This window comes from Serinus canaria, chromosome 12 (genome assembly GCF_022539315.1).
Source record: "Serinus canaria isolate serCan28SL12 chromosome 12, serCan2020, whole genome shotgun sequence".
Lineage (NCBI taxonomy): Eukaryota > Metazoa > Chordata > Aves > Passeriformes > Fringillidae > Serinus > Serinus canaria.
Window position 1 is genome coordinate 8,914,704 of NC_066326.1, and position 24,957 is coordinate 8,939,660.

At 55.4% G+C, this 24,957-nt stretch overlaps 3 protein-coding genes across 6 annotated transcripts; 2 read left to right on the top strand and 1 right to left on the bottom strand.

The window, feature by feature from the left end:
* Positions 1-854: 854 nt before the first annotated feature.
* Positions 855-11,117, bottom strand: CCDC71 (coiled-coil domain containing 71). 3 transcript variants are annotated; one of them, XM_030227954.2, is made up of 3 exons: positions 11,008-11,117; positions 7,472-8,603; positions 855-1,937 (listed from the first exon to the last, which is right to left on the bottom strand). In XM_030227954.2, the coding sequence occupies exons 2-3, from the start codon at positions 8,540-8,542 to the stop codon at positions 1,482-1,484; spliced, it is 1,527 nt and encodes a 508-aa protein (XP_030083814.2). In that variant the 5' UTR covers positions 8,543-8,603; positions 11,008-11,117; the 3' UTR covers positions 855-1,481. The 3 variants fall into 3 exon arrangements, with proteins under 3 accessions (XP_030083814.2, XP_030083815.2, XP_050835423.1); XM_030227955.2 differs by lacking the exon at positions 11,008-11,117 and having other exon boundaries at positions 7,472-10,886; XM_050979466.1 differs by lacking the exon at positions 11,008-11,117 and having other exon boundaries at positions 1,766-10,891.
* On the top strand, positions 11,059-15,420 carry LOC103817185 (uncharacterized). 2 transcript variants are annotated; one of them, XM_030228064.2, is made up of 5 exons: positions 11,059-11,461; positions 11,535-11,920; positions 12,562-12,722; positions 13,138-13,270; positions 14,733-15,420. In XM_030228064.2, the coding sequence occupies exons 1-5, from the start codon at positions 11,059-11,061 to the stop codon at positions 14,937-14,939; spliced, it is 1,290 nt and encodes a 429-aa protein (XP_030083924.2). In that variant the 3' UTR covers positions 14,940-15,420. The 2 variants fall into 2 exon arrangements, with proteins under 2 accessions (XP_030083924.2, XP_050835433.1); XM_050979476.1 differs by having other exon boundaries at positions 11,059-11,284.
* A 772-nt stretch (positions 15,421-16,192) lies between these two features.
* On the top strand, positions 16,193-20,002 carry KLHDC8B (kelch domain containing 8B). The gene is made up of 6 exons (XM_018915157.3): positions 16,193-16,303; positions 16,650-17,114; positions 17,663-17,827; positions 18,029-18,253; positions 18,482-18,583; positions 19,365-20,002. Exons 2-6 carry the CDS (start codon positions 16,742-16,744, stop codon positions 19,559-19,561), a joined length of 1,062 nt encoding a protein of 353 aa, XP_018770702.2. The 5' UTR covers positions 16,193-16,303; positions 16,650-16,741; the 3' UTR covers positions 19,562-20,002.
* Positions 20,003-24,957: the final 4,955 nt, after the last annotated feature.

Consider the following 24,957-nt stretch of genomic DNA (forward strand, 5'->3'; position numbering starts at 1 on the left):
CTCCACTGGCGGAGATCTGCCAGCAGCTCTGCCCTTCATCACCAGCGTCTGAACGCTGCCGAGCATCCCCCGCTTCCGCGGGTGCCCACAGCCTCGCTCCCCCCGCACCTTTCAGCAGCGATCATGGCACTCTTGCAGCAGCACAGACACAACCCCACCGCCCCCCCCATCCTCGGCAGAGCCCCTGGGCTCCAGGGGCAGCCTCTCATGCCTGGCCAGCCCTGCTTGGACCGACTTCCGTGCACGCAGCAGGCAGCCAACACTTTCCCGAACATCCTTAATGAGCAGAGAATTACTTAACCACTTCCCTTCTCGAGGAATAAGCTTTAGCACGGCACCGAAACTGCTGTCTGCCCAGGGCCACGGTCCCAGCAGCATTAGTGCTGGGTCAGTGCACTGACAGCCCTGCAGCATAAACTGGATCCAGATCGCAAACCGTGGAACAATGGTGCTTCTGTTGAATTAGCTGGGCAGAGGGTCCCGGCTGCAGAGTGGGCAGATCCGGAGAGAAGGCAGAGGGTGGGCAGGCAGGCTGGGGCTGGCAGAGAACCTGCCAGCACAGTGCCACCCTGCATGTTTCTAGGAACTAATCAGGAATGTGGATTTATCCCAGTTCAGCACCAGTGACGTACATCCGGGGTATTTCCCCCCCCTCAAACCAGGCAATCCTTAATGGAGTTTGAGTAACGCCAAACTTCCCTGGGAGAACTGGGGAGAAGAGCTGGGAGTGTGGTCTGCAGATGAGCAGCTGAGCACACGGGAGACACCATTCCATGCAGCTGACACAGGGCTGGGAGCAGGAGCCCAGGGAGGAGCAGTCTGTCATAGCCCAAAGAAAAGCTGGACACATTGGGTGGTTCTGAGCACCATTTTAATGAAGGGCTGGACACCTGCTAGGACTTCATAACAAAAAGTTCACTTCATTTAAGAAAAAAGACAGTCTGTTTTTTGTCCCATTCCCTTCCAAAGAGTGGAATAATACTAACGCTGTCTTTTCACTAAGCAATGCCATTCCAAAGTATACAACATTGAGTGTGGAACAGCCCAGCTTTATATTAACATTAAATATTTTTAGAACTTCAGAAACATTCTACACAAACAAATGAAACAGTAAAAAGTTCACTCAAGAACAAGATGGTCTTTTGTAAAATCATGATACAAAGTTTGTTACTCGCCCTCCTGCAAGTTGCAGTTGCTGTTCCCCAGTCATTGCTTGGGATGCCCCAACACGAAGGAATGCCACAGCAGAGCCCGTGGCGCTGCTCTCACCGGAGCAGGTCAGTGCAGCATGCCGTGGAGATGGCTCTCATGGAGATGCTGGTTGGCAGAGAGTGACTGGGCAGTGCCCAGCCAGAGCGCCTGTGTCACTCAGAGCAGCTGCCATGCCTGCATCAGGAAATGCCCCTCCTCAGCTGCACCAGGACCCAGGAGGAGGAAGGGCATCATACGGTGCCTTCCCCGCCATGAACAAACACTGACACTCATTTCATCCGAATCCTGGCCTGGACAGGGTGGTGAAGCAGGGGCAGGAGGGGAGGTATTTCTGGGGGTAGCTTTGCAGCACCTTCTCTTTTAAAACAGCACCATGTGCCTGTGTCTGTGAGAATCACCAGACACTTACAGGGGCTGCTTGTAGCCACAGGAACACAGGAATGGAAAGGCAATAAGGAAAGAGTCCCAGACGATAATAAGGCCTTTAAGGGACTCCCTGGGGAAGGTATTTTGGAGGCCACATGAGCAGTGCCAGATTGTGAGACCAGTGAAGGGTGGGAATGAAGGGTTGGGGGGATGCCTGCTCCAAAAGGACTCCCACTCACCTGCAGCACCAGTGTCCATGTACTGCTGCCAGGCAGGGTAGGGGAAGCTCTGTGGCCAGGCAGGGATGGAGGGAAGACAGTGATGTGGAAAGCCACAGCCTTGGCTCCTCTGCACATCTCCTGCAGCAAACACAGAAGCAGCAGGCTGTCCAGCTGCTGGCTGTCCAGCTGCTGGCATCATTAGCTTTCCCTACTCCCAGCTTCTCACTTTTTCGCCAGCCTTCCTTAGTGCTCCTAAGCAAAGGGAGGGGTCTGGCCTCAGCACCATGGCCTTGGAGGCAGCTGCTGCTCAACCTGCAAGTTCCAGCACTGTCACAACTACAGACAAGCTTCATTCCACAATCAGGGATGACCTCGTGACAAAGGCAAGCCTCTCGTGTCTTCTGGGACAAGATTCCTCCGAGGCACCTGGCTCCAGGCAGAACAGGCTGCAAGGAGAGGGAAACCCTAGCATGGTGCTCTCTAGCAGAGTCCAGAATGTGAGGGCTCAGGAGCATCCTGCCCTGCTGTGCTCTCCACAGGTTGTGCCAGCCCACCTAGCCGGCAAAGCTGAGGGCTGCAGCATTGTCAGGAAGTGCCAGATATCCCAAAACTGCTGTCATCTCTGTGGGCCACCTCAGCTCCTGCAAGGCCATCGCCATCTGAGCACAGGAGCAAAGAGGCCAGTGCCCTTTTGAAGACTGAAAAAGAAACTGTCACTTCACAAAAACTGTCACAAAAACCAACCAGCCTGGCTGAGCAGCTGATGATCCACAGCTCAGCACTGACCCTGCCAACCACGGCCAAAATAAGGATCCTCACACCAAAACCTGCCTTCCTGCCTGGGAAGCTGCCCAGCTCGAGTCACACTGCCCAGCTGGAGCTGAGAGACAAACCTGCTCTCCATACCCAGGGATCCCTTGAGCCACGGCCAAAGGCCCAGCTTCTAAACAGGACAGGGAACTTGGATCCAAAGGGGAAGAACTGCTGGGCTGGCTGAACCCCCCACACGCTGGCAAGTTCTGGCCATGAACACAGCACAAGTCACAATTAAAAGGGCACAAACTCTGTGCTCAATTCCAAAACCCAGAGCCTCCCAGCCCCTCTTGCCACACCTGGAGCTGGAGTGGAGGAATGCTCCTGGTGTACCAGGGGCCTGGAGGACAGGCTGCAAACCACGGGCAGCTGTGGAGCAGGACCATGGAGCCACATGCGCAGCACCACCCATCTGTGCCGTTCTGCTGCCGATTCCCCTGGCATGTTCTTAGCTGGCAACTGGCTGAACTCCATGCAAGGAAGCAGTGGCAATGGGGGAGATCTCAGCCCACTAACCCCAGCCCTGATAGTATGAACTGGTCTGAGAGCTGCCCAGTGAGGTCAGCACTCCAGGGAGCACACCTCCTCCCCACACTGAAATACCACTCCTGGGCTGCCAAGCAGGAGTAACAAAATAATCCCTTATTTTTTTGCAAAAAAAGTGTTTAAGAAATTCTGTACAAGGATTGCTACAGCAGCTGGCTCATAGGGGATGCAAACAGTTTAGAAGCAGCAGCAGCAACACGCTACATGGCTTGCAGGGAAGAGGCTGAAAAGAAACTTCTACAACCATAAGCAGCGGCAGATGGTGAAATCTGATCACAGTGGACATGAGCTTCAGAACATTTCTACCAATTAATATTGTGATTTCAACTGGTATCTGATGTCAGCTTCCCCTTCAGCTGCCTGCTGGACAAGCTGCTCTCCCCATGGACCTTGCTGACGGACATCTGAAGCACGCAGGAAGCTCAAGGACCTTGTCTGGTGGAGAGGAAGCATAAACTGCTTCTTGGCAGCTGAATAAAAGGAGAAATTATTTCCAAAAAATCAGTTGGAAGAACAGCCCTTTGACCACTAGCCGAATCATTTCTAGAAGTGACAGTGGCACAAATCCATGCGTTAAAAGCATTCCTAAGAGAGTCTCCAAAGCTCTCAGCTGTCACAGTGCCCAGAACAACACAGGCCAGGTTAGGCACTTGGATGAATTCAAAGTGACTAATACAGAAACAGGTCTGAACAAGGTGCATACCACATGCTCAGCAGAGACCACAGTGCTCTGGGCAATGCATTTCTATGTGCCTGCCAGTTACTGTTGCACAGATCCTTGGAAGTGTGCAACAGTAACTCAGCTGCCACAGAATAACACAGGATGGAAGGGACCTGTGGGGGACACCTCTGGTTGGATGAGGTCTTAGGTAGCTCAGGTTTGATCAAACCTTTCATCTACCCGAAACAGCAGAGAGCAACATCCACACAGAGCGCCTTTGCAGCCTCATGCACATCAGTGTTACATGCCCAGGACACCAGGAGCATTCACACCTGGGCATGAGCCGAAGGACGGGGGAGCCAACTCGCACCAGACTGAGGCACCCCCTCTGCCAGTACTGGCTGGTGGGCAGCAGTTGCTGGCATTTGCACAGAGGCTGTAAAGCCCCTCTATAACAACCTGCAACCCTTTCAGTCAAGTTCCCAAAGCACCTGCAAGAGGAAAAGACAACAGGAGGGCAGGGAATGGAGGTTCAGCACTGCCCTGTCACTCAGAGCCCTGTGGTCTGTTAGAGATGCACAGGAGAGCTGACAGAGAGGGGACTGGTGATGAGCAAGTCCCTGAGCACACAGCTATGGAGTGCTCACTTCCCTGGCAGCAGTCTCAATGACACAAAGGTGTTTCCAAAGCTTGTCTCTCCCTGTGGAGCAGAACACCTTTTGCTGGTGGCTTGGGAAGGACACGGGACACTGTCATCACCAAGCATGCACAGAACTCAGCTCAGTGCTGGGAAAGGCAAGGCAGCACTAAGGCTGGATAATGTGCTGGATGTGTTAAACAACAATACAAGACCCAAGCCGTGAAAGACAAGAGGTGATAGAAAAGAGTGAAGAGGCAGGCAGCAGTACAGCTGAGAGAAGACACAGTGATGAGGAGGGATGCGGCCTGGTAAGTTGCCCTCAGGTGCTCAGCTTCCCACTTAGGCTGGAGGAAAAGAGGCTTCGACCTGGATTCAGCCTTGTGATGCACGTTGTTTTTCCCAGCGGAGGCCAAGCGCTCAGCTGGGACGCCTGTGCTGCATAAGGAGACTCCAAAGACAGCTCTCAGTGCCCTTATAAGGGTCTGGGAACAGGGGAAGCTGCTGAGCAGCCTGACAGCAATACCGCAGGCAGGAGTTCAGAGCCCTCCTTGGGAAACAGCCCAAAAGAGAAACACCAGTGCAGGACTTCAAGACCTGGCATTTGAGAGCGTGGGAATGAGAAAGGTCTCAAGGAGTGGGAACAAAAGGAACAAAGCAATTTTTGGCCAGTTGACAGTGATGGAGAGCCCCTGTTCATCCAGCACCAGGTCAGGACAGGGAACTCTCTGCCAGGGCATTTTAAAACACAGAAGCAGAAGAAAATATTTCCTCCTCCTTGGCAGCCAAGCAGTGGCATTCAGAGGTCAGTCTCAAACACTGCAAGTTATGATCTCTGACAGCAACTCAGAACCCAAGTGTGGGGTTCAGAGCTTGCAATCATTCCCTGAATCATAAAATCACAGAAGAGCTTGGATTCGAAGGGATCTTAAGGATCATCTTGTTCCAACCATCTGCCATGGACAGGGACACTTTACACTAGACGAGGTTGCTTAGTGAAAGTGAACCTCAACCCTGCTCTGTGTGGGTGAGAGGAAAATCCCAATGTGCCTCAGAACACCCAACTTCCCTGCCTTCTTACCCCGTCATGAACCTCCTCTCTTCTCTCCATACCACAGTCTTCCTTCCTGTGTTGAGGATCAGACACTGACCCGTTTTATAAACCACTGAAATCCAACCAGGTGCTTGGGCAGTGGGGCTCAAATACAAAGATCTGGGACTTCCCTGGGGAGGTCATCCCTTCAGTCAATGTCCACAGAGATTATTAGGTCAGACAACTGGTATTTTGAGCTGAATGAGTGGATTACAGTACTGCTGCAGACATCTGAGCATACAGCAATATACAGAGCCAGGCCCATACTCAGCCCAATGCCTCTTCCTTTCCCCAGGACACCAGGCTGTCCCTTCCAGGTGACAGCAGCAGCACTAACTGCTCCAATGAGGTGTTTCTCCTGGGATTAGTAGATCTCTCCCTGTGGAGTGCAGGGAGCACAGAGACATGTTCCGATCCAACAGTGTGCCCCCGTGCAGGGAGGTGACAGCAGCCATCTGCAGTGGTTCTGCAGTGCCTCCTAGGGATGGCAGAGCCTGCACTCCTCCTTCCACACAGAGCTCTCACACCTGCCACACACCTTCTCACAACATCCCTGATGGCACAGCAAGGCTGCCACCCACCACATGATGCCCATCTCCCCTCCTACTGCTTCATCCCCACAAACCACAGAAAGTGACTCTCTATGTTTAAGTGCTGTGTATGTCCTCCTAAATTTTTCACTTTTCTGCTTTAACTCAGGCTCAAGTATCCCACTGAGCTCTGGGACTGGCAGGATGTAGCTAATGCATTCAAACTCAGCGTGCATTTCTGTGGTGGTTTAACTCCAGCCAAAACCAACAGTCTTCTCTACTGGCACCTGGGATCTGCTCCTGGAACACCCAGCAACAGCAGAGCAGTTACATGGGGGGCAGGACACTACACAGTTCATGCTAACAATTCCAGCCCTTTGGCTCTAACAGTCACAGTTCCTGATCCATAGCTGCACCTGGGGTATAGAAGAGCAGAGTAATGCTGGGTGCTGAGGAGGAATCCTCTTTGGAGGCAAATCCCTACCATGTGTTCCAAACTTCTGCTACCCAGAAAGGGAGGAGGTGCTTAAAGATGTCAGACTTGCAGCCCTGTGACACTCCCCCACTGTTATGCAGAGGTTATACTGAAAACAGGATTAAAACTACCAGCTGGTAATTCTACAGATTGTTTGGTATTCTGGAGACAAACAAGTGGCTACACTGCTGCTGCCTTTGAGCTGCTCAAGGGAGCCCACGACAGACTGTCACAACAATGAACCACAAAGGAATTCTGGCACCTTTCAACAAAAGGCTAGCTGAAGGGAAGGAGGAACAAAAGCTATCAAACCAAATCCCAAAGAGATGGAGGAAGTGCATCTTCCCACAGTTCCTGGGCCATATGCACATATATGGATATATAGATATATAGATAATAAAGTTATAAAATTTGATCAAAATAAAACCAGTAAATGTACAGCTTGAAAAAGAGCAGTATCACAGTGCATCAATGTCATGATAAAGTCCTGTGTTCTCCCCTGCACAAGAGCACAGCCTGCCACGTTCAGGGGAGTGTGGTGAGAAGTGAGCTCTCCGGCCTGCTCAGCTCGATGCTGGCCAGTCACTGTCCCACACTCCCAAGCAGGGGTTTGGATTTCTGCAGCCAGTTCTGCACAGCAGTGGCAGACAGGCAGGAACAGCACAAGAGTGGGCTGCTCTGTCTGCAGGTTAGTGGGCATATTGGCACCAGAGACACAGAGTGACTCCCAAGCCTCTCTGTGCTCTGGTGCTAGGCTTTTATTTACTTACTTACAAAAAAAAGTGATAAAGTGAAGAAATTCAGGGGACACTATGAGAATGGGACAAGGGCTGAATTTGGATCACAGGGGACAAGTTGACCCTAAGAATCTTCTGTGCTCTCCTCCTCACTTCATCATCAGAGGAAGAGTTGCCCACCTTGATGGTCCGGAATTTCAGCAGGTTCAAAGTGCTCGGAGCCTGTCGAGTTTTCTTTCGGACAGGAATGGTATTTGCCTTTTTCCTCTGTGGTGCTTCTTTTGCCTCTGTAGCTCTTCTCTTCTTCTGCCTAGTGCCCTCCTGGTAAGTGCTGCTGTCCTTCCACTCTGTTTTTCCCAGCAGAACTTCCTTATCTTTGATTTTCAAGGTCTTGGGCTGTGGTGCTGTGGTGCAGTCCTGGGACGAGCTGCCTGCGACTCTCCCGTTGAGAACTCCGGAGGCTTTGCAGGCATTGCTCTCCTGCAGCACTCCACCCTTTGGTCCCTTCAGAAGCTTTAAAGCCCGGGTGGCAGAATCGGGTGCTTTCTTAACCAAACGCTTGTAACCCTTGCCTTCAGTTATTTTAGTGCTCTTGCCTGAAGAAAACTGCCTTGGTGGACTTGAAGTCTTGAGGAGTTTAAGGTCTGAGGGAGAGATCCCAATACGCCCCCGTGTGTACTTGGAGTCCAAACAGGACGTTGCAGTTTTCAATGGCACCAGGGCTTCCAGAACCACTGACAGTCTCATAGCTGGATACACGTCAGGATACATGCTTGTAGGGAAGCCCACTGTCGCCGCCTTGGATGTGCCACATCCTGTCTGCTTCAAGGAGCTCAAGAGGAGATTTCTGGAATCTCCTTTGGAGACTGGTTGACCGGAGACTTTCAAAGAGCTCGCTGGAATGCTGGTGGGCAAAGGGGCCACTTTTGCCCCTGAGTTCCTGGCTGGACTCTGGGTGGGCTCCGTGGTGCTGGCACAGTTGCGCTGTGTGTTTTCTTCCGTCTGACTCGGTGTGACGGCCGTGCATGAGCTGTACCCGTACACATCCTTACTCCTCAGAATCGTGGGCTGGTAGCCCTCCTCCTTCAGGCCTTGGATGAAGGCCACCAGCTGGGTCTCTGTGTCCGAAAGATCCTTGGACATCGGGTTGAAGACTCGGAGGGCTTCCTCCAGAACTTTCTGTCCTGCAGAGGAAATTCTTGACCAGGAATGGACAGCTTTTTCTTCCTCATTGTTCACTGCAATATTCATGGCATTAGGCAGGCAGGTGCTTCAAAAAGGTCCAAATTACTGGAAAAACAACCCTTGACACCTCAAAAGGAGAAAGAAGACAGTTAGCTTGCAGCAACTGAAATTATCTAAGTTTTTAATATGGGACCTGAAACCATTAAGCCCAGGTGTAGTTGGTCGCAAGCCCTGGGTCAGATTCTGGACTCAACCCAACACAGAAGCATCACCAAGAAAAACCTGTCACTCACTTATCTCTGAAATAAAACTAAAACATCTCTCACAAAAATATCCTCCAACCAAAACAAAGATTTCAGCAAAAACCCATCCAATCCACCCCAAGATGAAGGACTCCAATGATTAACTCAGCAAAATCTGCAGCTCATTTCCAGTTTGAGTTTGACCCACCCCATCTTTGGACAACCAGATCTCATTTTCCCTGGGAAAAACTGAACTCTCAGTGAACCCTTTCCCTGTGTACACACCTCAACCACCACACTGAGCCATCTCAACACTAAGAACTGCCTAAGTACTTCAACTGCATCCCAGGACCACCTTCAATTTCTCAGCTTTTTAACTGATGCCACTCAAAACTTGATTCTGAGTCCCTTGCCAAAGCTGCAGCTTCCTCCTGGAGACCTGGCAGCAGGGCTGGAGGCTGTTCCAGTTGTGCTTCATTGATGCTGAATGCTGTGGCAAGGCAGCACTGCTCCTTGCTGTTCTCTTGTTTGAACAACGGTCCACAACTTGCTGTCACAGCAAACTGGTGTTGATCCAAGGACACTTGCTGCCAAGTGAGGAGGAAGCAGGAAATTCAAGCAGGGCGGTATGAAGGAAACACACATCACCAGGGCCAAGTGTACAAAGGCCTGAGGGACAACACTGGGATCACACTTAGGGCACTGTGCAGCTGCCTGCCCAGCACAAAAGCATCAATTATTGCTTTCAATAAAAAATAGGCACTAAAGGGCAGTCCAGGCAGGACTCGAAGGGCAGTCCTTCAAGAGAACTCTGACCCTGGTGGCCTCACAGCTCCACAGCTGGATGCCAGACCAACACAGAATCTTTAGCTTTATTGATACCTCTCAAAATAATAATGAAGATTCAGTTAAAAACCCTGACCAGGGAAATGCAGGTGGTGTCAGATACAGCTTGGAGAGGGCAGTGCACAGGCAAGAAAACTGTGACGGAGAAGTCAGCGCCTGAGCAGCCAGAACAAGGAACTACTCATGTCCCACGTTCCCCCCAGAACTCTGGTCTCACCAGAGCACAGGAGCAGAGCCCATGCTGCCGCCAGCTGCACAAGCGGGGAAGAGACACAAGCCAAGAGCAGCCACAGAAGGGAAAACACAGGTCAGTGGGGGAGTAAGAACCTCCACATGACAGACTAATCTCAGTCAAGTGCTCTGCAGACGTCATGGCCAAAGAGGGATTTGGAGGAGGATAACACAGTTGTTCAGAGGCAGGCGGGAGATCTCCCACGAAGGAGGGAAGGCAAGCAGGGAAGTGATCCCACAGAGCCCCAGCCAGTGTTACCAGCCAGCAGTGAGAGTCACCACCTCCAAAGTGACCAAGCAGTGTCAAGCACAGGAAAGCCAGTTAATTTTGATGTGGTGAGGCAGAGATGAATGAAGAAGCACAAGTAACAACATGTGCTCAACAGGCTGCAAAATGGATCATCTTCAGGCTGCAGCAAGCCCAGGAGCATCTGGGACATCTGAAGGGGTGTTCTGGCTGTGACATGTCATGGGAACAGGACTTTCCAACATCCAACTGCTGGGTGCTGTTTGGTGCAGTGCCAGTCGTATTGGAGGAAAGCCGGCCACGAGCAGACGCACGTCCGGGCAGTCTGACCTCCTGACAGCAGCTTCCCTCCCGTGACACACTGCTGTGGGGCCGGGGGGCTACGGGAGCACAGCACTCCCGGCACGGTGTGAGCACAGCACCGGAAGGTCGAGGCTAGCACCGGCTTAGAGGCCCGGCTGTCCGAGCACGGAAAGGGCTCTCCCAGTGCACCGCAGGGGGAAGCGGCTGCCGGCAGGGCGGAGACGCGGGGCTGGGGCAGCCTGTAGAGCTGGAGGCCGATGCGCAGTCCCAAGGAGGGCTCGACGGGGCCGCCAGGTCCTCGCTTGGCCTCTCCTTCTGGCCCGCCCCTCGGCGCAGGCGATGCCCCTTCCCGAGCGCCCGTCCCTCGCTCCCGCTGCACCCTCCCCAAGGCTCGGCCCGCCGGCCGGAGGAACCCCGGGGCGGGCAGGCCGCCTGGGCCGGCCCCTCCCTGCAGGGCTACGGGAGGTGATTGGTGCAGACAAGGGGTGCGGCACCCGCGTTCGGCCCGCGCCGGCTCCCGGGACCGGGGGGGCGGGGGCCGGGGCGGGGCCCTCAGCGCCGCGACTCCGCCTCCAGCGCTCCGAGGCCGCCCCAGCGGGCGGCTCGGCAGCGCCCTCGCCCGGGAGCCGGCGTGGGGCGCGGGCCCGCCGGCCCCAACCTACCGGCTGCCGCCAGACCCGTGCCCGCCGCTGCGCCGCACCCGCCGTTCCAACATGGCCGCCCGCGGGGCGCCGGAAGCGCCCCCTCTTCCGCTTCCTGTCCCTTTCCGAGCGCCGCGGTCACGCCCACAGTCACGGAGCCTATTCGGTCACGTCCCCGCGCTCCGCCTCTCCGCCCCCGCCCCCGCTGTGTCCACGGCAACGGCGGAGAGGGCCGTCCCGGGCCGGCAGGGGGCGCCGCTGGCGGAAGCGGCGCTGGCGGAAGCGGCGCCGTCACCAGGTAACGGGGTCGGTGTCGGGGCGATGAGCGGCGGGGCCGGGCGACGGCGGCGCCTGGTTCTGCACGTGGACCTCAACAACACGGTGGTGGTGGCGGACACGGTGACGGGGCAGGCCCCACGAGCGGCGCTCAACACCTTTCTCAGCACCGTCACCTGGGGCCGCGCCGGGGCTGCTGGTGAGCGCCGGGGCCGGGGGTACGGGGGACCAGGTGTGGCGGTGCAGGGGCTGAGCCCGTTCCTCTCTTCTAGGCGAGTGGGAGTGGGTGAGCGACCGCCCGTCCCTGCGCCCTCCGTGCCTCGGCGCCCTCAGCTACTACAGCCGCCACGGTCGGGACCCCGCCTTCACCGAGGCCGGCCCGGGCCGGCGCTTCCGTGACCTCCACGCCCGCCACCTGCGGCTGCTGGAGTGGCCGGACCGGCCGCACGACGCCTTGTCGGTGCCAGGGGAGCCCGGCAAACGCTACCACCTGATCCTACCCTCCTTCTTCCACCTCCTGGACACGCTGCACCGGGATGGCAGGGCCTTTGCTGTTGTCTTCAGGACCTTCGGCACCGACTTGCCCCGCGTCCTGCAGGCCGTCAGCTGCGCTCTGGATGGGCAGCACCCGCAGTTCCCTGCCCTGCGGGACGTGGCGGTGAGTGGCGCCCTGAGGGTCCGTCGTGATGGGGAAGGGCAGCCAGATGCAGCCCACCCCCCCCCCCCTTCCCCCCAACGTCAGACTTCTCTCCAGCTGCTTGGCCAGACTTGGCTTTTAAAAGCTTCGAGTTCTCTGGATGAAGCTGTTAGCTGTGGGGGAGCATGTGTGTGCAGATCCTATGTGGAATGATGTCTTCTTGGGGTATCCTGTGTTGGAAAGAGCATGCCTTCTCCCAAGGAGGGGCTGCTGCAGCAGAGTGGGGCTCCCTGGCCCAGAGCCAATCATAGCTGCACTCCCTTCCCCCTGGCAGCACACTGGGCAGGAGTGCTGGGAATGAGCTTTAGAAGATGCTTTAGTTATTCCTTGGAGTGTTTTTAGATAGCAGAGATTGAAATCGGGGCAGTGTGCAGCTAGGAGGACATTCCTTTCCATCCCTGGGGAAGCTGTTCCTTTCCATCCCCAGGGAGAGGATGATTTTTGGTTGGATGCATTCCATGCCTCCTCTTGTCATCTTCCCAGCACCATCCTCCCACACTGTAGTGGTGGGGAGTCTCCACCCTGCTGCTTGGTGTCTCTGCCAGTGAAACAACCTGTCTGCTTTGGAAACTTTTCCTTCCCCATTTTCTGTGGTCCTGCAGCTCTCTGTGGACCTTACCCCTGGCCAGATACGCTGCAGCAAGAAAGAGGTGGTGCTAACACGGGGAGCAGAGCGTCTGGCCACCCGGGAAGACAGAAGAAAGCTTTACAACTACTTCAGCTCCTTTGAGGGAATTGGAGGCTTCCAAGACCACTTTGACTGGTGAGAAAGAGGGCACTGAGAAAGTGGCTTGGGCATTATCTTCTTTCCTGTGATTCTCTTTGTTCCTGGCATAGCTCCTAGTTTTGAAACCTTTATGTTTTTGGGGTCCCAATCACTTAAGGCACTCCCCATTTTGCCTGTGGGCAACCTGATGGGACTCTCACACTATTCCTGAGAGTATTCCTGAGAGTCCCCATCCCCTGGTGTATTTCCTGCTTTTCTCCAAAGGCCCCCTGATTGTCACCTTGATGCAAAATGCCTCATTCCTAGGAGAGCCCAAGCAGCAGGACAGGACATTCTCCATCCTGCTTCCCTGGCTCAGAGGGTGCCCTGGGCCTGCAGTACGGTCTGCCATCACCTGGGAGCTGTCACCCTCTCCCTGCCCTGACTGTTCCTTCTCCACTTACTGTTTCAGGTGGGCCAGAAATCAGTTCTCTTCCCGGGGTGGGAAGCCCCTGTGGATAGACCCCCATGATCCTGACATTCACCACATCTTCATTGATGACAACATCCGGCTGGACGATGGAGACACCATTGTTCACCCCCAGGTAGGTGGCTGAAGGCCCCTGTGGCACCAGCAGCCTGCACTAGGGATGTCCCTGGCAAGGTCAGACATGTTTTGTCCCCTTTGCACGAGGCTGAAAAGGGGGGGTCAAGGCATAGCCCTGATGTCACTGCATCCTGTGCCAGTGTTGGTGGCAGCGATGCACAGGGAGGGTGAGATCAGCTGTCAGCAATGCACAGCAGGTGGTGGCTGCCTCTGCTCCCCTCTGAGTCAGCCCTGTGCCTGGAGGCAGCAGCAATGATATCAGGGCTGCCAGCCTTGTCACCTGCCTGAATGAAGAGGCAGTGTTTGTGGGGAGCACACTTGGGAAACAGAATGTTTACACAGAACCATGCCTGGCCATTGGACAGCTGTCAATGCTCAAACAAGAGCTGCAGGTCCATGGGTGATCCTCAAGCCCTGCCTGTTTCCATCCATATGGAGACGGTGCAGGGGGGAAACACAGCAGCCAGTGAATTGTCTGCAATGTTTGGCAGGCAGCCTGGGAATGGAAAGGGGTGGGATGCTCATTGGATGTTCCCTTCCATACAAGCTTTCTCAGCTTACACATTTGTAGCTGGTGGCAGGAATTGTTACTGCTTGGACAGACCTGTCAGGAACAGGCTTTAGTCTGTGCCCTGCCTGGTTGAGGGGAGCCTCTGCAATGGCTGCTGCATGCAAATCTGCAGCAGCTGGAGTGTGGCTCACACAGCTCCACTTGCTGCATTTCAGCATCAGTGTATTTGTCTGATCAAGGAGTTCCTCCTTTGGCATTGGTAGTCTGCATGGCTGGTCAGTCAGGCTGCTGTGCAAATCTCATGGCAGCCATGCAGCCAGCCCTGGGACTGCTCCCACACTGGATCACACAGGTAGGATCCAGTTATGGTAGCAGCAGACCTCGTGGGAGTCTGGGCAGCAGCCAAGCATCTTCCCAGCAGGGCTCCTCATCTCTGCTGGGACCTTGCTGTCCTGTAGCCAGGATCAGTAGGTGGAAAGCCATTCTCCCCTCCTTTTGCATCACTAGCTCTGCAGGGTTGTCCCCATTTCAGTGATGGTGACAGAGCAGCACTAGGAATGAAACAGATTGCCAGGTAGCTTTAAGCAGGCCATGGTGAAGATCAGGTGAAGTCCCTGTTCCATCCTGTGGTAGCTAAAGGAAGAGCTATTGGCAAAGGTTTGCCTGGAGTCAGCTGCTCCACAGAGCTGTTTTCTTCCAGCTGCATGGTGTGGCCTGTTTCCTTACGGGAGCACCAGGCATATGTGTGACGTGCTGGTTCAGAGTCAAAGGCAAATTCTGGGAGAGGGGGAAATCCCAAGAAAAAAATTTCACCTGCTGTTGCAGTGGAAATAGGATCACCTTGCCCTCTGCCCCTGACACACAGCCAGCATGGAGGTGCTTGGCTGAAGGGAGGACAGAGCGCACCACGGGGTGTGTGCATTGCTGCCAGGCTCTGCTCTCCTTGCAGGTGTTCTTTGAGCAGGGCAGCAGCAGTCCCAGGAGTGTGCCCACCTCGGCGCTGTACAACATTTGCCTCGTGCAAACCAATCTGCTGGAGGCCATTGCTGATGAGGACTATTTCCTGCGCTGTGTGAGGAGGTGCGAGGAGAACTATGACCGCTACCTGGCCTGCGTGGAGAAGGACACCCCAAACGAGCAGTGGGATGGACAGTGATACCACCTCATGGGGCTGAGTGGCTCCAGACTGGGACACCACCCTGCTTCCTGCTGCATGCAGTCCAAGTCCCAGGCGGGCTCCTGCTTCAAGCTGTTACCTCTTTAATGTGCAATGTGGGCGTTCAGGACCTTCCATGAGCAAACACAAGCATCCTGGGAGCTTGTGTGATGGGATTTTTGGAGGAAATGGTTTTCCAGTCTTTGGCAGTGTTGCCCATGGTGCCCATTTCTGCATGAGAGCTAGGGCTCACCATCCCTCTGCAGTCACCTGGCCTAGTCCCTTCCATCATCCTGTGATGCAGGCAGCCTCACAGTGTTTGCAACTCACTTGCTGCTCCTGCAGTGATGGCTGGTGCAGCGCAGGTGCCAGGATGAGTACAGTGTTATCAGCAGCATCCCCAGGTGGCATTTGTGGCGTGGTGTTCTCGGCGGATGCCTTGTCACTTCTGTCTGTTTTTAAAGCAAACCTTTTTAGCTCATTTCTGTGTGAGTTTCCTGCCTGCCCTTGGCTCTGCCTGTGCTGGTGGGTGGGAAGCGCCTTTCCCAGCGTGTTCATTTGCCTGGCTCAGCCAAGTGGGGACAAAAGTGTTGGTGGAGGGTTTGAGACCCATGTGCACCTTTCTTGATGCTGCTGAGAAACTCTAGCAAAGTCTTGCTCAGAGTAGGGCTGAGCTCATGTTCTGTCCCTGCAGTGGTGACAGGATAGGGGTCATCTCTAGGGTAGGACGGTGGGTTCCCGACTCCTTGAGCCCGGCACTGTGTGGCTCTGGCATCGGCAGCATACAGCAAGGGAGGGCAGAGCCTGGGTCTCTCCAGCCCCTCTCCCTGTGAGGGTTCCTTCCCGGCCAGGTGAGCGCGGCAGGGGCACGGCGGGCCGGTGGCACCGGGAGTGCCGGGCGGAGGTGAGAGGGGCACGGCAGGGGGGCCGGGGCGGACGCGGCACCGCCCCCACCGGCAGCGGGCGGGCCCGGGGCGGGCGGAGACGCTGAGCGGCGGAGCGGGCGGAGAGGTGAGTGCGGTCCTGGTCCCAGTCCCGGTCCTGGTCCCTGCCCCTCTCCCTCTCCCAGCGGCAGGGCGGCGCGGAGCAGAGCGGAGCGGGCAGTCCGGGCACGGCGGAGCTGCCGTCCGGGGCTGCGGGCGGGTATCCAGGGAGCGTCAGGGGCGCGAGCGTTGCAGCGGGAGCCCGGGGGACGCCGGTGCCAGCGAGCTGTGGGCGGGAGCCCTGTGGGTGCGGGCTGCGGGGCAGTGCGCCGGAGCGCCGGAGGTTGCGGACGGGAGTGCGGGCAGCACCGGGGGTGAGGACTGTGCGTCGAGAGCAGGAACCTGGCAGGGTCCGGATTGTAAACGGGAAGCCTCTGCGGGGTACGGACCCGGGGAATGCGGGTAGAGAGCCCCGGGCGCGCGAGGGTCCCAGTGAGTGCGGGCTGTGTACCAGCAGCACCGGGTAGTGGGAGCCCGGGTTGCGGGAACCTCGGAAAGCAAGAGCAGTGGTACGTGCGGGCAGAGAGCCCCAGGGAGTGGGAGCCCAGAGGGGGCGGACAGGGAGCCGTGGGGCGCAATCGGGAGCCCGGAGGGGGTGGGCAGGCAGCCCGGGGTGCAGTGCGGAGCCCTGCGAAGCAGGAGCTGTCGCACCGCGAAGGGGAGCTGGCTAGCTGGGGCTGGGGAAGCGATGGGTGCCTGGGCTGTGACTCGGATGCTCTCCCCGCAGGAGGCCGTGGGCCGGACCAGTGGCGAGCCGGGCCGGATGGGCGGCACGGCAGGGCCAGAGCCCGGGGACCCCCGAGGCGGCTGAGCTGGCCCATGGCGGCGGGCGCGGGCGCCTTCGCGTGGGCCACCTTCCCCGCCATGCCCACACGACGCGTGTACTGCAGCGCCGCGCACCGCGACGGGCAGCTCTTCGTGCTGGGCGGCTGCGGGGGCGGCGGGCGAGCCCTGGGAACTGCTGAGGTGCTCGACCTCCAAGCCCAGAGCTGGACCACACTCCCACCACTGCCCACGCCGCGGGCTGGTGCTGCCGTCCTCGCCCTGGGCAAGCAGATCTTGGTAGTGGGCGGTGTGGATGCGGCACAGAGCCCCCTCGCCTCCGTTGAGGTCTACCACGTGGATGAGGGCAAATGGGAGAAGAAGGCAGCATTGGCTCAGCCGTCCATGGGCATCTCAGCTGTGCAGAGAGGTGAGGGATAGGAACATGTTGTGACTCTTGCCCAAAGTTTGCTAAGCATCCTTGGAGTGTTGGTACAGCTCAGCATGCCAGGAGCCAGGGTTGGTCCCTGTATGTGGTGCCCATGTCTGCTCCCTGGGCAGGGATGCTGTGGCATGGACCAGGCTGCAGTGTGGAGGGCAGGGCAGAGGAGATGTCGGGACAGTGGTGGGAGCGGGCAGGGGTGCCGGCCGCACTGGAAGCAGGATTTGGCAGTATGGCTGTGTTGCCATGGTGTCTCCAGGGAGATGATACTGCCGAGAATAATTAGAGGATGGCCCTGTGCTCTTGTCTGTGCCTGATGGATGGGATGGAGAGGGGGGGCGAGAGGGTCCCAGTGCAGTCAGAGCATTGCCAGGCTCAGGGCTGGCTGTAATCACTGTCCTCCAGCTCCCCTGGAGCAGTGTCTGGCCGTGGGGCTCAGCAGTACCTCTGCTGCCTGCTCTGGAAGGCATGGGGGGGCTCCCAGCCCTTCGGTGCTGCCCAAGGATCCCCCTGCCTCTCTGCTGCCTCTTTTCCAGATGGAGCTGTCTATGCACTGGGGGGAATGGGTGTGGACACCTCTCCCCAGGCACTGGTCCGTGTCTATGAGCCGGCAAAGGACCACTGGCAGCCCCTACCTTCCATGCCCACACCGTGTTATGGGGCCTCTGCCTTCCTGCAGGGAAACAAGATCTTCATCCTGGGTAGGTGCTGCTGGGGCAAACTGAGCATCCCCTGTGTCTCTACCCTCTTCTACCTCTGTTTCCAGGTCAGAGAATGACCTGGTGCACCCATGGGTGTCTCCATGGTGCCCAGCACTGCAGCCAGCAGGCCCCCTCCTGCTTGCTGAGCACACCAATAGTGCCAGCTTTGGGCACTGGCAGCTACGTCTCCTCTGTGCATAGGAGGCCGGCAAGGAAAGCTGCCTGTCACCGCCTTCGAGGCTTTTGACCTGGAGACAAGGAGCTGGACACGCTACCCCAGCGTCCCCAGCCGCCGCGCCTTCGCCGCCTGTGCCATGGCTGATGGAGTTGTCTTCAGCCTGGGTGGGCTGCAGCAGCCAGGGCCCCACAACTTCTATTCCCGTCCCCATTTTGTCAACACCGTGGAGATGTTTGATCCTGCGCAGGGTGAGCTCCACGTCTCTGGGTGAGGTGGGAGCATCTTCTGTGGGTCCGGAATGATTCTGTGGGTTGGTGAGAAGTGTCTGTGCCTGAGGGACATGATTATATGGGCTCTGAACATTAGCCCGTTGTACCCATGGTGAATCCTGGTCCCAGGGAGTGATTAACCTGGGGTGTTCTGGCCTTGGTGTATAGAGGGGAAACTCTAGCATGCTCACTCCCTCTCGTACCCAGGTGTGTGGAGAAAGCCAAACCGCACCATCCGTATGAAAGAGAAGAGAGCTGACTTCGTGGCTGGATGCCTGGGAGGAAGAGTGGTGGCTGTGGGTGGCCTCGGTAATGCTGGGGGGTAGGCGTGTGGCCATGTTCCCATCCTCATTCTTTGGGGCACATCAGTGGTCTGCATGGCAGTAGGGCGGTTGGCTCTGCAAAGCCGGAGGGTTACTGCAACACTGTCTGCAGCAACATCTCTCCGTGCTCTCACAAGTGCTGAGGAGACCCTACTGCCCTGTCCCACTGGCTGACCCACTGTTCCCCTTGTCCCTTTCATTCCCCAATCAGGCTTTTCCCAGCTCATGTGCAGCGTTCTGGGCCCATACAGCCCATGGTGGCTCAGCTCCGCTATGCAGGGTTGCAGTGCTGCATCCCTCTCCCAAGAGAGCTGGGGAAAGGTTAGAGCTGTCACTCAGCAGAGGGCATACAGCAGGAAGGGCTGCCTGGGGAGCCTGGTGCCAGCCAGGGTGGTGCAGTGAGGGCTGCCCAAGATCGCTGTGGGAATAGGGAATGGTGCTAGCTGCACCCCTGCAGTGTGGCATTGCTCCTGAGTCCTGCCGCAGCTGGAGCTGCCTTATCTCTGCAGAGTGCTGGCATGGGGAGAGGGGAGGGTGAGGAGTGGTTGAGGGGGCAGAGCCAGCAGGTGTGGCATTAGTTCCAGCAGCCATTCCTATGGGGACTCTGCTAATCCTCTTGTGTCCCCACTAATTGCCTCTGGGATCTCAAAGCCTGTGCAGCTCAGGGCTCCTGTTGAGGCATCAAAGGGATGTGGAGGGGGAAAGGTAGAGCCTGGGGTGAGGGGCGGAGAGCTGCACAGAGGCTGATGTGGTTCTGTCTTCCACAGGGAACCAGTCCTGCCCACTGGACTCAGTGGAAGGGTTCAGCCTCTCACAGAAAAAGTGGGAGCCGCTGCCCCCCATGCCCACTGGCCGCTGCTCCTGCTCCAGCTGCCCAGCACCCAGCCTGCTCTTCATCATCGGCGGTGTGGCCCAGGGTCCCAGTGGTGCTGTTGAGGCTCTGTGCCTGCGTGATGTGCCCTGAGTGGGACCCCGGGGACCAGCCCTGGCCAAGCACCAAGTGCCTGAAGACGGGGACAGGGTGTGTGAGCACCCATGTGTTCACCTGGGGTGAGCTGGCTCCAGGAAGCCTCTGTCCCATGATGCCAGGCACCAGAGCAGCTGCGGTTTTGGGAACTCCCAGCTCCTGCAGCGCTGTGGCAATGAAGCCCAGGGCAAACTCCTGCCTGGTGGGATGGCCATCGCCAGCAGCGTGGAGGGAGCAGCGGTGGCAGGACTGCCGCTGGCCTCACTGCCCTGTCTGGCCCCATCTGTGCCACGGCTTGTCTGTGCCGTGTGTGTAGCAGTGAGTGCTGTGTCGTCGTAGACCCAGTCGATGTCTCATGTAGCACAGAGATGCCCTGTAGCTCAGTGCCTGGGAGGTGATGTAGCACCTCAAATAAATGAAACATGGAGTTTTAGCCTACTGGAATTGTGTCGTCTCTGGTTATCCTTCTCCAGGCAGACACATGCTGCAGCCTGTCAGGAAAACCCCTCCCAGAGTTCAGTGACCCCATACAGTAGAGCAAGGGGAACTCTTGTTCTCCCCACCTCCAGGGTGAGCAGAGCAATGTGATGTAGACATCCAGTCCCTGTTTGGAGAGGGATAGCTAAGCAATGGCTGTCCTGTCTTGGCACAGCCTTGTTCCTGCTTGGCCTCTTGTGGGTGAAGAGGCTGTGGGGGGATGAAGGGACGTTTTTGAAGGTACCCAGGATTTGAGAGAGGCAGGGAATGTTGAGGGCTGCCAGGATGCTGAGAAGAAAGAAGAGATGCCTAATGTCAGGGCTTGCAGTGTCTGTCCTGTCTTGGCACAGCCTTGTTCCTGCTTGGCCTCTTGTGGATGAAGAGGCTGTGGGGGGATGAAGGGACGTTTTTGAAGGTACCCAGGGTTTGAGAGAGGCAGGGAATGTTGAGGGCTGCCAGGATGCTGAGAAGAAAGAAGAGATGCCTAATGTCAGGGCTTGCAGGCCCTATCCAGCACCACAGCCCCATCTCAAAGGATGAACCATGGCTGGTGTCGGAGAGAGCTGAGTCCAACTGTGTCCAGCTTCTGTAGACAGGAGTACTGCAATCCTGCTTACTGGCAACCAGGAAGGGAATGTTTGCTCCATACTGGTGGTGTCTGTGGGTGGTGTTTAGGGGTGCACTGCGAGATCAAGGGGGGTGACACTTGAATTGCCCAGTGCTATGGGCTCACCTGAGCCTTGCTGCCCTTGGCTCCACACAGAGTCTGACACCCAAAGCAGAAAGCAGGTAAGGGATTTGATCCTTTATTGTTACATTAGAAAAATCTCACAAGTCTGTGTAAATATCAAGTACAGATGCATGACCTTTCAGAGAAGACAGCCAGCTTAAGCCTCTGGTGGGCTGCAAGGCTGTAGAGACAGGAGACTGAATCCCATCAGAGTGGGGCAGCATCCAACACACTGCTGGGGCAGGCTGTGCCATGTCCTGGGGGCATCACAGCATGGGAAAAGTTGGAAATTGTTCATAAAAGAGCATTCAGAAGACATTTTCATGTTGCTGCTCCATTGCCTCTGCTGCTCACCTGGTATAGTGACTGCAGGGTCTGTCCTGATGCGCTACATGATTGTTTGCCTGTGATTTGGGAGGAACAACTTGGGATACCTAAGCTGGTGGTACCTCAGCTGGAAGCATCCCTGCATCTGCCTCTGAAGTTGCCATAGAAACCACAGTTGTTCCAGAGCCAGCATCAACACTGAGCCCCAAATTAAACTGGGAGGATGCACTGGCAGCTGGGGAGGAGGTCAGTGGTTTGTGCTTTGACTGAGGTCTGGACAGAGGGACACCTCCTCTGAGTGCAGTGTGCTCCAGCCTTCTATGAGAATTTCACAGCACTCCCTAGCCTGTGCTCAAACCCTGGTGGGCTTGTCCTCCTCAGGGTCCTGGAAGGTGATAGACCCCTTGCTGCCACTTTTGTATGTCTCCCCATCCTCACAGCTCTTTCCAGAATCCACCAAGGCATGCAATAATTCCAGTCTTGCTAAACCTTTAGTCATGGGGGACCCTAAATCATGGAGCTGCATTGGAAACACAAGCCTGATTAATAATCTTTTCCCGCAGGAGCATTGCATGAGTGGGATAAATCAAGATGCTGAGTCACAGGCAAATTGACATCCCTATGTGCCAACTTCACAAGCTCCCTGCTGCTGATGGGGTGCTCAAGGCTACTTTTCCAAATTCAAGGCGGTGGCAGCTGCGAAAGCCAGAGGATGCTGGAGGGGGAAGCTGTAGCTCAGGAGTGCCTCACTGTTGTGGTGTTTCCAGCAGTGAGGCTGATGATCCCTGCCCCACAGGCATTTGCCCCTCTGTCAGCAGTGCTTTGCCTCTTGCACACACTTTCCTGGCACATTGACCCACCAGAGTGCCTTTTGTCTTGGCTCCTCCACCTGAGTGCAACAGGAATCTGTGACCTCTCATTGAGTGTGGAATTGTCATTCTTTTCTTTCTCTGCTTTTGAGCACAAGACCAGAATCCCGTTTGAATGAGGAGAGAAAAGTTATCAGGAAAATGTTCAAGGACATCTCAGGAATGGAGAGATGAGGGTCCTGACCACTTTTGCAGAGTGACATGTTATTAACTGAGGAACTCATGTGAATTTCTAATGAAATGTGCTATCAAGTTGAAAAAGTTTATGAATATACCAAGTATATTGCTGTCTATCTCCTAGAAGCTTCTGCTAATTTTTACTAAAGGGAAGACTACAAGGTATCTGGCTACCCTCCCTAATGCTAGATGCACAGACTGTAATTTCAGATATAAGGAGAGCTATGAGCTAGCGCCTGGCAACGTGGTTCATCTCCCCAGAGCGTGTTATGGATGGGGGAGATGGAAATGGAAGTAGCTGACAGACCTATAATTAAAAAACGTGTTTCTGTATAGAAATTTCTTTCCGTTGTCAGGAGAGATTGCAATATAAAAATCTCATTTATCTTATTCCACAAACTTGCTAGACATTCATAACAGAAGGCTCCAGCCACATCAGAAATAGGAACAGCTCTTTCTAAGTACCTAAAATAACATGTTGAGCCTTATCACCAATGCGCACAGCACCAGCAATTCCTTTTCTAATGGCAGTGGAAGCTCTGCAAATGGGTACAGGACTCTACAGTCTCTTCTGCAGGGACATCTGGGCCAACTTTTCAATTGTGAGTAATAAAATGCTGGAAAATCACTGTTTATGATGCAGGACCATATAGGGCCTGGATACACAGCAAGGCTCTTGGCAGCAGTGCCATGTACTTGCCTGTACAACATAGCCATAGGCAATTCAGGAGCAGAACAAGGCTTTTATTTACTTAAAAATCACAATAAACATTAACATTTCCATCGGCTTGGCACTCTGGAGGAAGGGTTGCCTTCCAGCCCATGGCTGCCTTGGACAGCCCAGCCACTACACCATCCCTGAAGTAGGAACACAGTCCATGCTGCAATTCTCTTCTCTGGTCCTAGAAAATAAACCCATCAGAGTCTTCTCATTGAGCAGGGAGGTATCAAGCTGCCTTGATTAATCTAAGCTATTTAAACCAACCCTAGTGCTGCAATGTCAAGCAAAGCAATGCAGTGAAATCATTCCAATGAGTTTTTTATGAGTAAAAGACCAGAATTTTATTTTTTTATCTAAAGTGAAAGCTTTATCTACATGGGATTTGATTAGGAAACCAGATCTATACATCAAGAAAGCCATTATTTTGACACCCCTGAGCTCCAGGCTGCCTTTAATACTAAAGGCAGAAAAGAATAAAGGGGAATGTAAGTAATTCCCCTGATCTATCCATGAATTTATGTCAACCTTATTCCTCCAGTGGTTTAGTGCTTATGGAGTATCTTCAGAGCCAGGAAACAAACATTTTAACTAGTATTGAAATAGTTTTGAATTAAAAGAGGAAAAAGTAGGCAAGCAAGCATGCCTGTTCTACATTCCTAAACATGAGTGTTATGGAACCACAAGGCAAAAAAAATCCAGTAAAACCATATTTGAGAATGTTCTTTGGGGAATGTTTAGATGGTGGTTATTTTTGTCATATTTCTGATGGATGAAATTAAATCCTTCTGCATTTCTGCCAGAGGAATTTACATAAGAGACCACACAGCCTTTGGAAATAAAAGAAATGGGTGCTGTGGCTGCCATGCTCACATGAGCAGCTCTCAGTTTGCCAGGTTCCAAGCTTTCGGCTTTCTCTCCCTCCCAGTGTCCTGTGATGACCCCCTGTGCTTGGGGCTGTGCTTCCAGGTGAGGAGCAAGGGCTGGCATGCAGAGCTACTGGAGCTGGGGCTGATCCTGGGTCCATGGCCACAGAGTGATATCCAGAGACCCCCCCCAGCCTCAGGGTGAGATCCAGGACCCTCAGCCCTGAGGTGACCACAGGGACCCTCATCTCCAGGGAAGGAGCCAGGGACACTCAGTTCCAGGGTGACCCCAGAAACCCCCAGAGGACCTTGAGGCATCTTGAGCCTCAGGGTGGGGCCCAGAGGTCTCCAGCCTTGAGGTGAAATCCGGGGACCTTCAGCCATGGGATGAGACCCAGAGACCCCCACAGGACCCCCAGGCCTCTCAAGCCTCAGAGTGTGATCTAGGAACTCTGAACTCAATCTAGGCCAAGGACCCTCAGGCCTAGATTGACCCCAGGGACCTCCAGCCCTGAGGTGAGGCCCAGGGACTGCCGCAGCGCCCCTCAGGCCCCACAGGTGGGCAGCCCCAGGGCTTGGCTGCATCCCAGGCCTGTGGAGGGCCTCAGGCCTGCCCTGGGCCTGCAAGGCCGTGTCCTCCTGGGCTGTCCCCACAGCCACAGAACACAGGTGATGCTGCCCTGAATGGGGCTGGTCATCTTCTTCCATCTTCCTTCCTCCCTGCAAGGCACTGTAGCACCATGGCCGCTGCTGGTGGGGAGAGGCCGTGAGGGCCGGGGCCATGGCGCTGTTTGGGGGCTCCCTGCCAGGGTGTCAGCCCTGAGAACAACATGAACTTCAACGTCTGGAACATCAAGGAGATGCTGAGCACACCGACAGCCCTCGGGTGAGTGTGGGTGGGGGGAGATGGAGAAGGGATGGGGTGTAAAACCAAGCACTGGCTAGGGGTGATGACAGGTGAGGTGAAACATGTCCAGAACTGATCTATGGCTAACTAGGTAAGTCGAATAGAAATTCACTAGCCTGCCTTGGGATCCTGTTTATACCCCCAGCCTGCCAGCACTGCCATAGATCCACCATTGGTGGGAATCCAAAAATCAGCACTGGCTGGAATCTGAACCCCTGTCCATTCAGGGTGTATTTGGAGAAGCCCTGTGAGCTGTGGAGATAAGTCAAGTGTTCCTCTTGCCTGTGCAGAGGGCAGATAGAACGAATCGTGATGTGCAGTA

Excerpts from the sequence above, each read along its gene's own strand:
- CCDC71 (XM_030227954.2), bottom strand. The coding sequence starts at position 8,542 with ATGAATATTGCAGTGAACAATGAGGAAGAAAAAGCTGTCCATTCCTGG. Across the intron at positions 1,938-7,471 it reads TGAAATTCCGGACCATCAAG|GAGATGTGCAGAGGAGCCAA; the intron begins GTGGGCAACTCT and ends TGTTTGCTGCAG.
- LOC103817185 (XM_030228064.2), top strand. The coding sequence starts at position 11,059 with ATGGCCGCCCGCGGGGCGCCGGAAGCGCCCCCTCTTCCGCTTCCTGTC. Across the intron at positions 12,723-13,137 it reads TTCCAAGACCACTTTGACTG|GTGGGCCAGAAATCAGTTCT; the intron begins GTGAGAAAGAGG and ends TTACTGTTTCAG. Across the intron at positions 13,271-14,732 it reads ACACCATTGTTCACCCCCAG|GTGTTCTTTGAGCAGGGCAG; the intron begins GTAGGTGGCTGA and ends CTCTCCTTGCAG.
- KLHDC8B (XM_018915157.3), top strand. The coding sequence starts at position 16,742 with ATGGCGGCGGGCGCGGGCGCCTTCGCGTGGGCCACCTTCCCCGCCATG. Across the intron at positions 17,115-17,662 it reads CATCTCAGCTGTGCAGAGAG|ATGGAGCTGTCTATGCACTG; the intron begins GTGAGGGATAGG and ends CCTCTTTTCCAG. Across the intron at positions 18,584-19,364 it reads GGTGGCTGTGGGTGGCCTCG|GGAACCAGTCCTGCCCACTG; the intron begins GTAATGCTGGGG and ends TGTCTTCCACAG.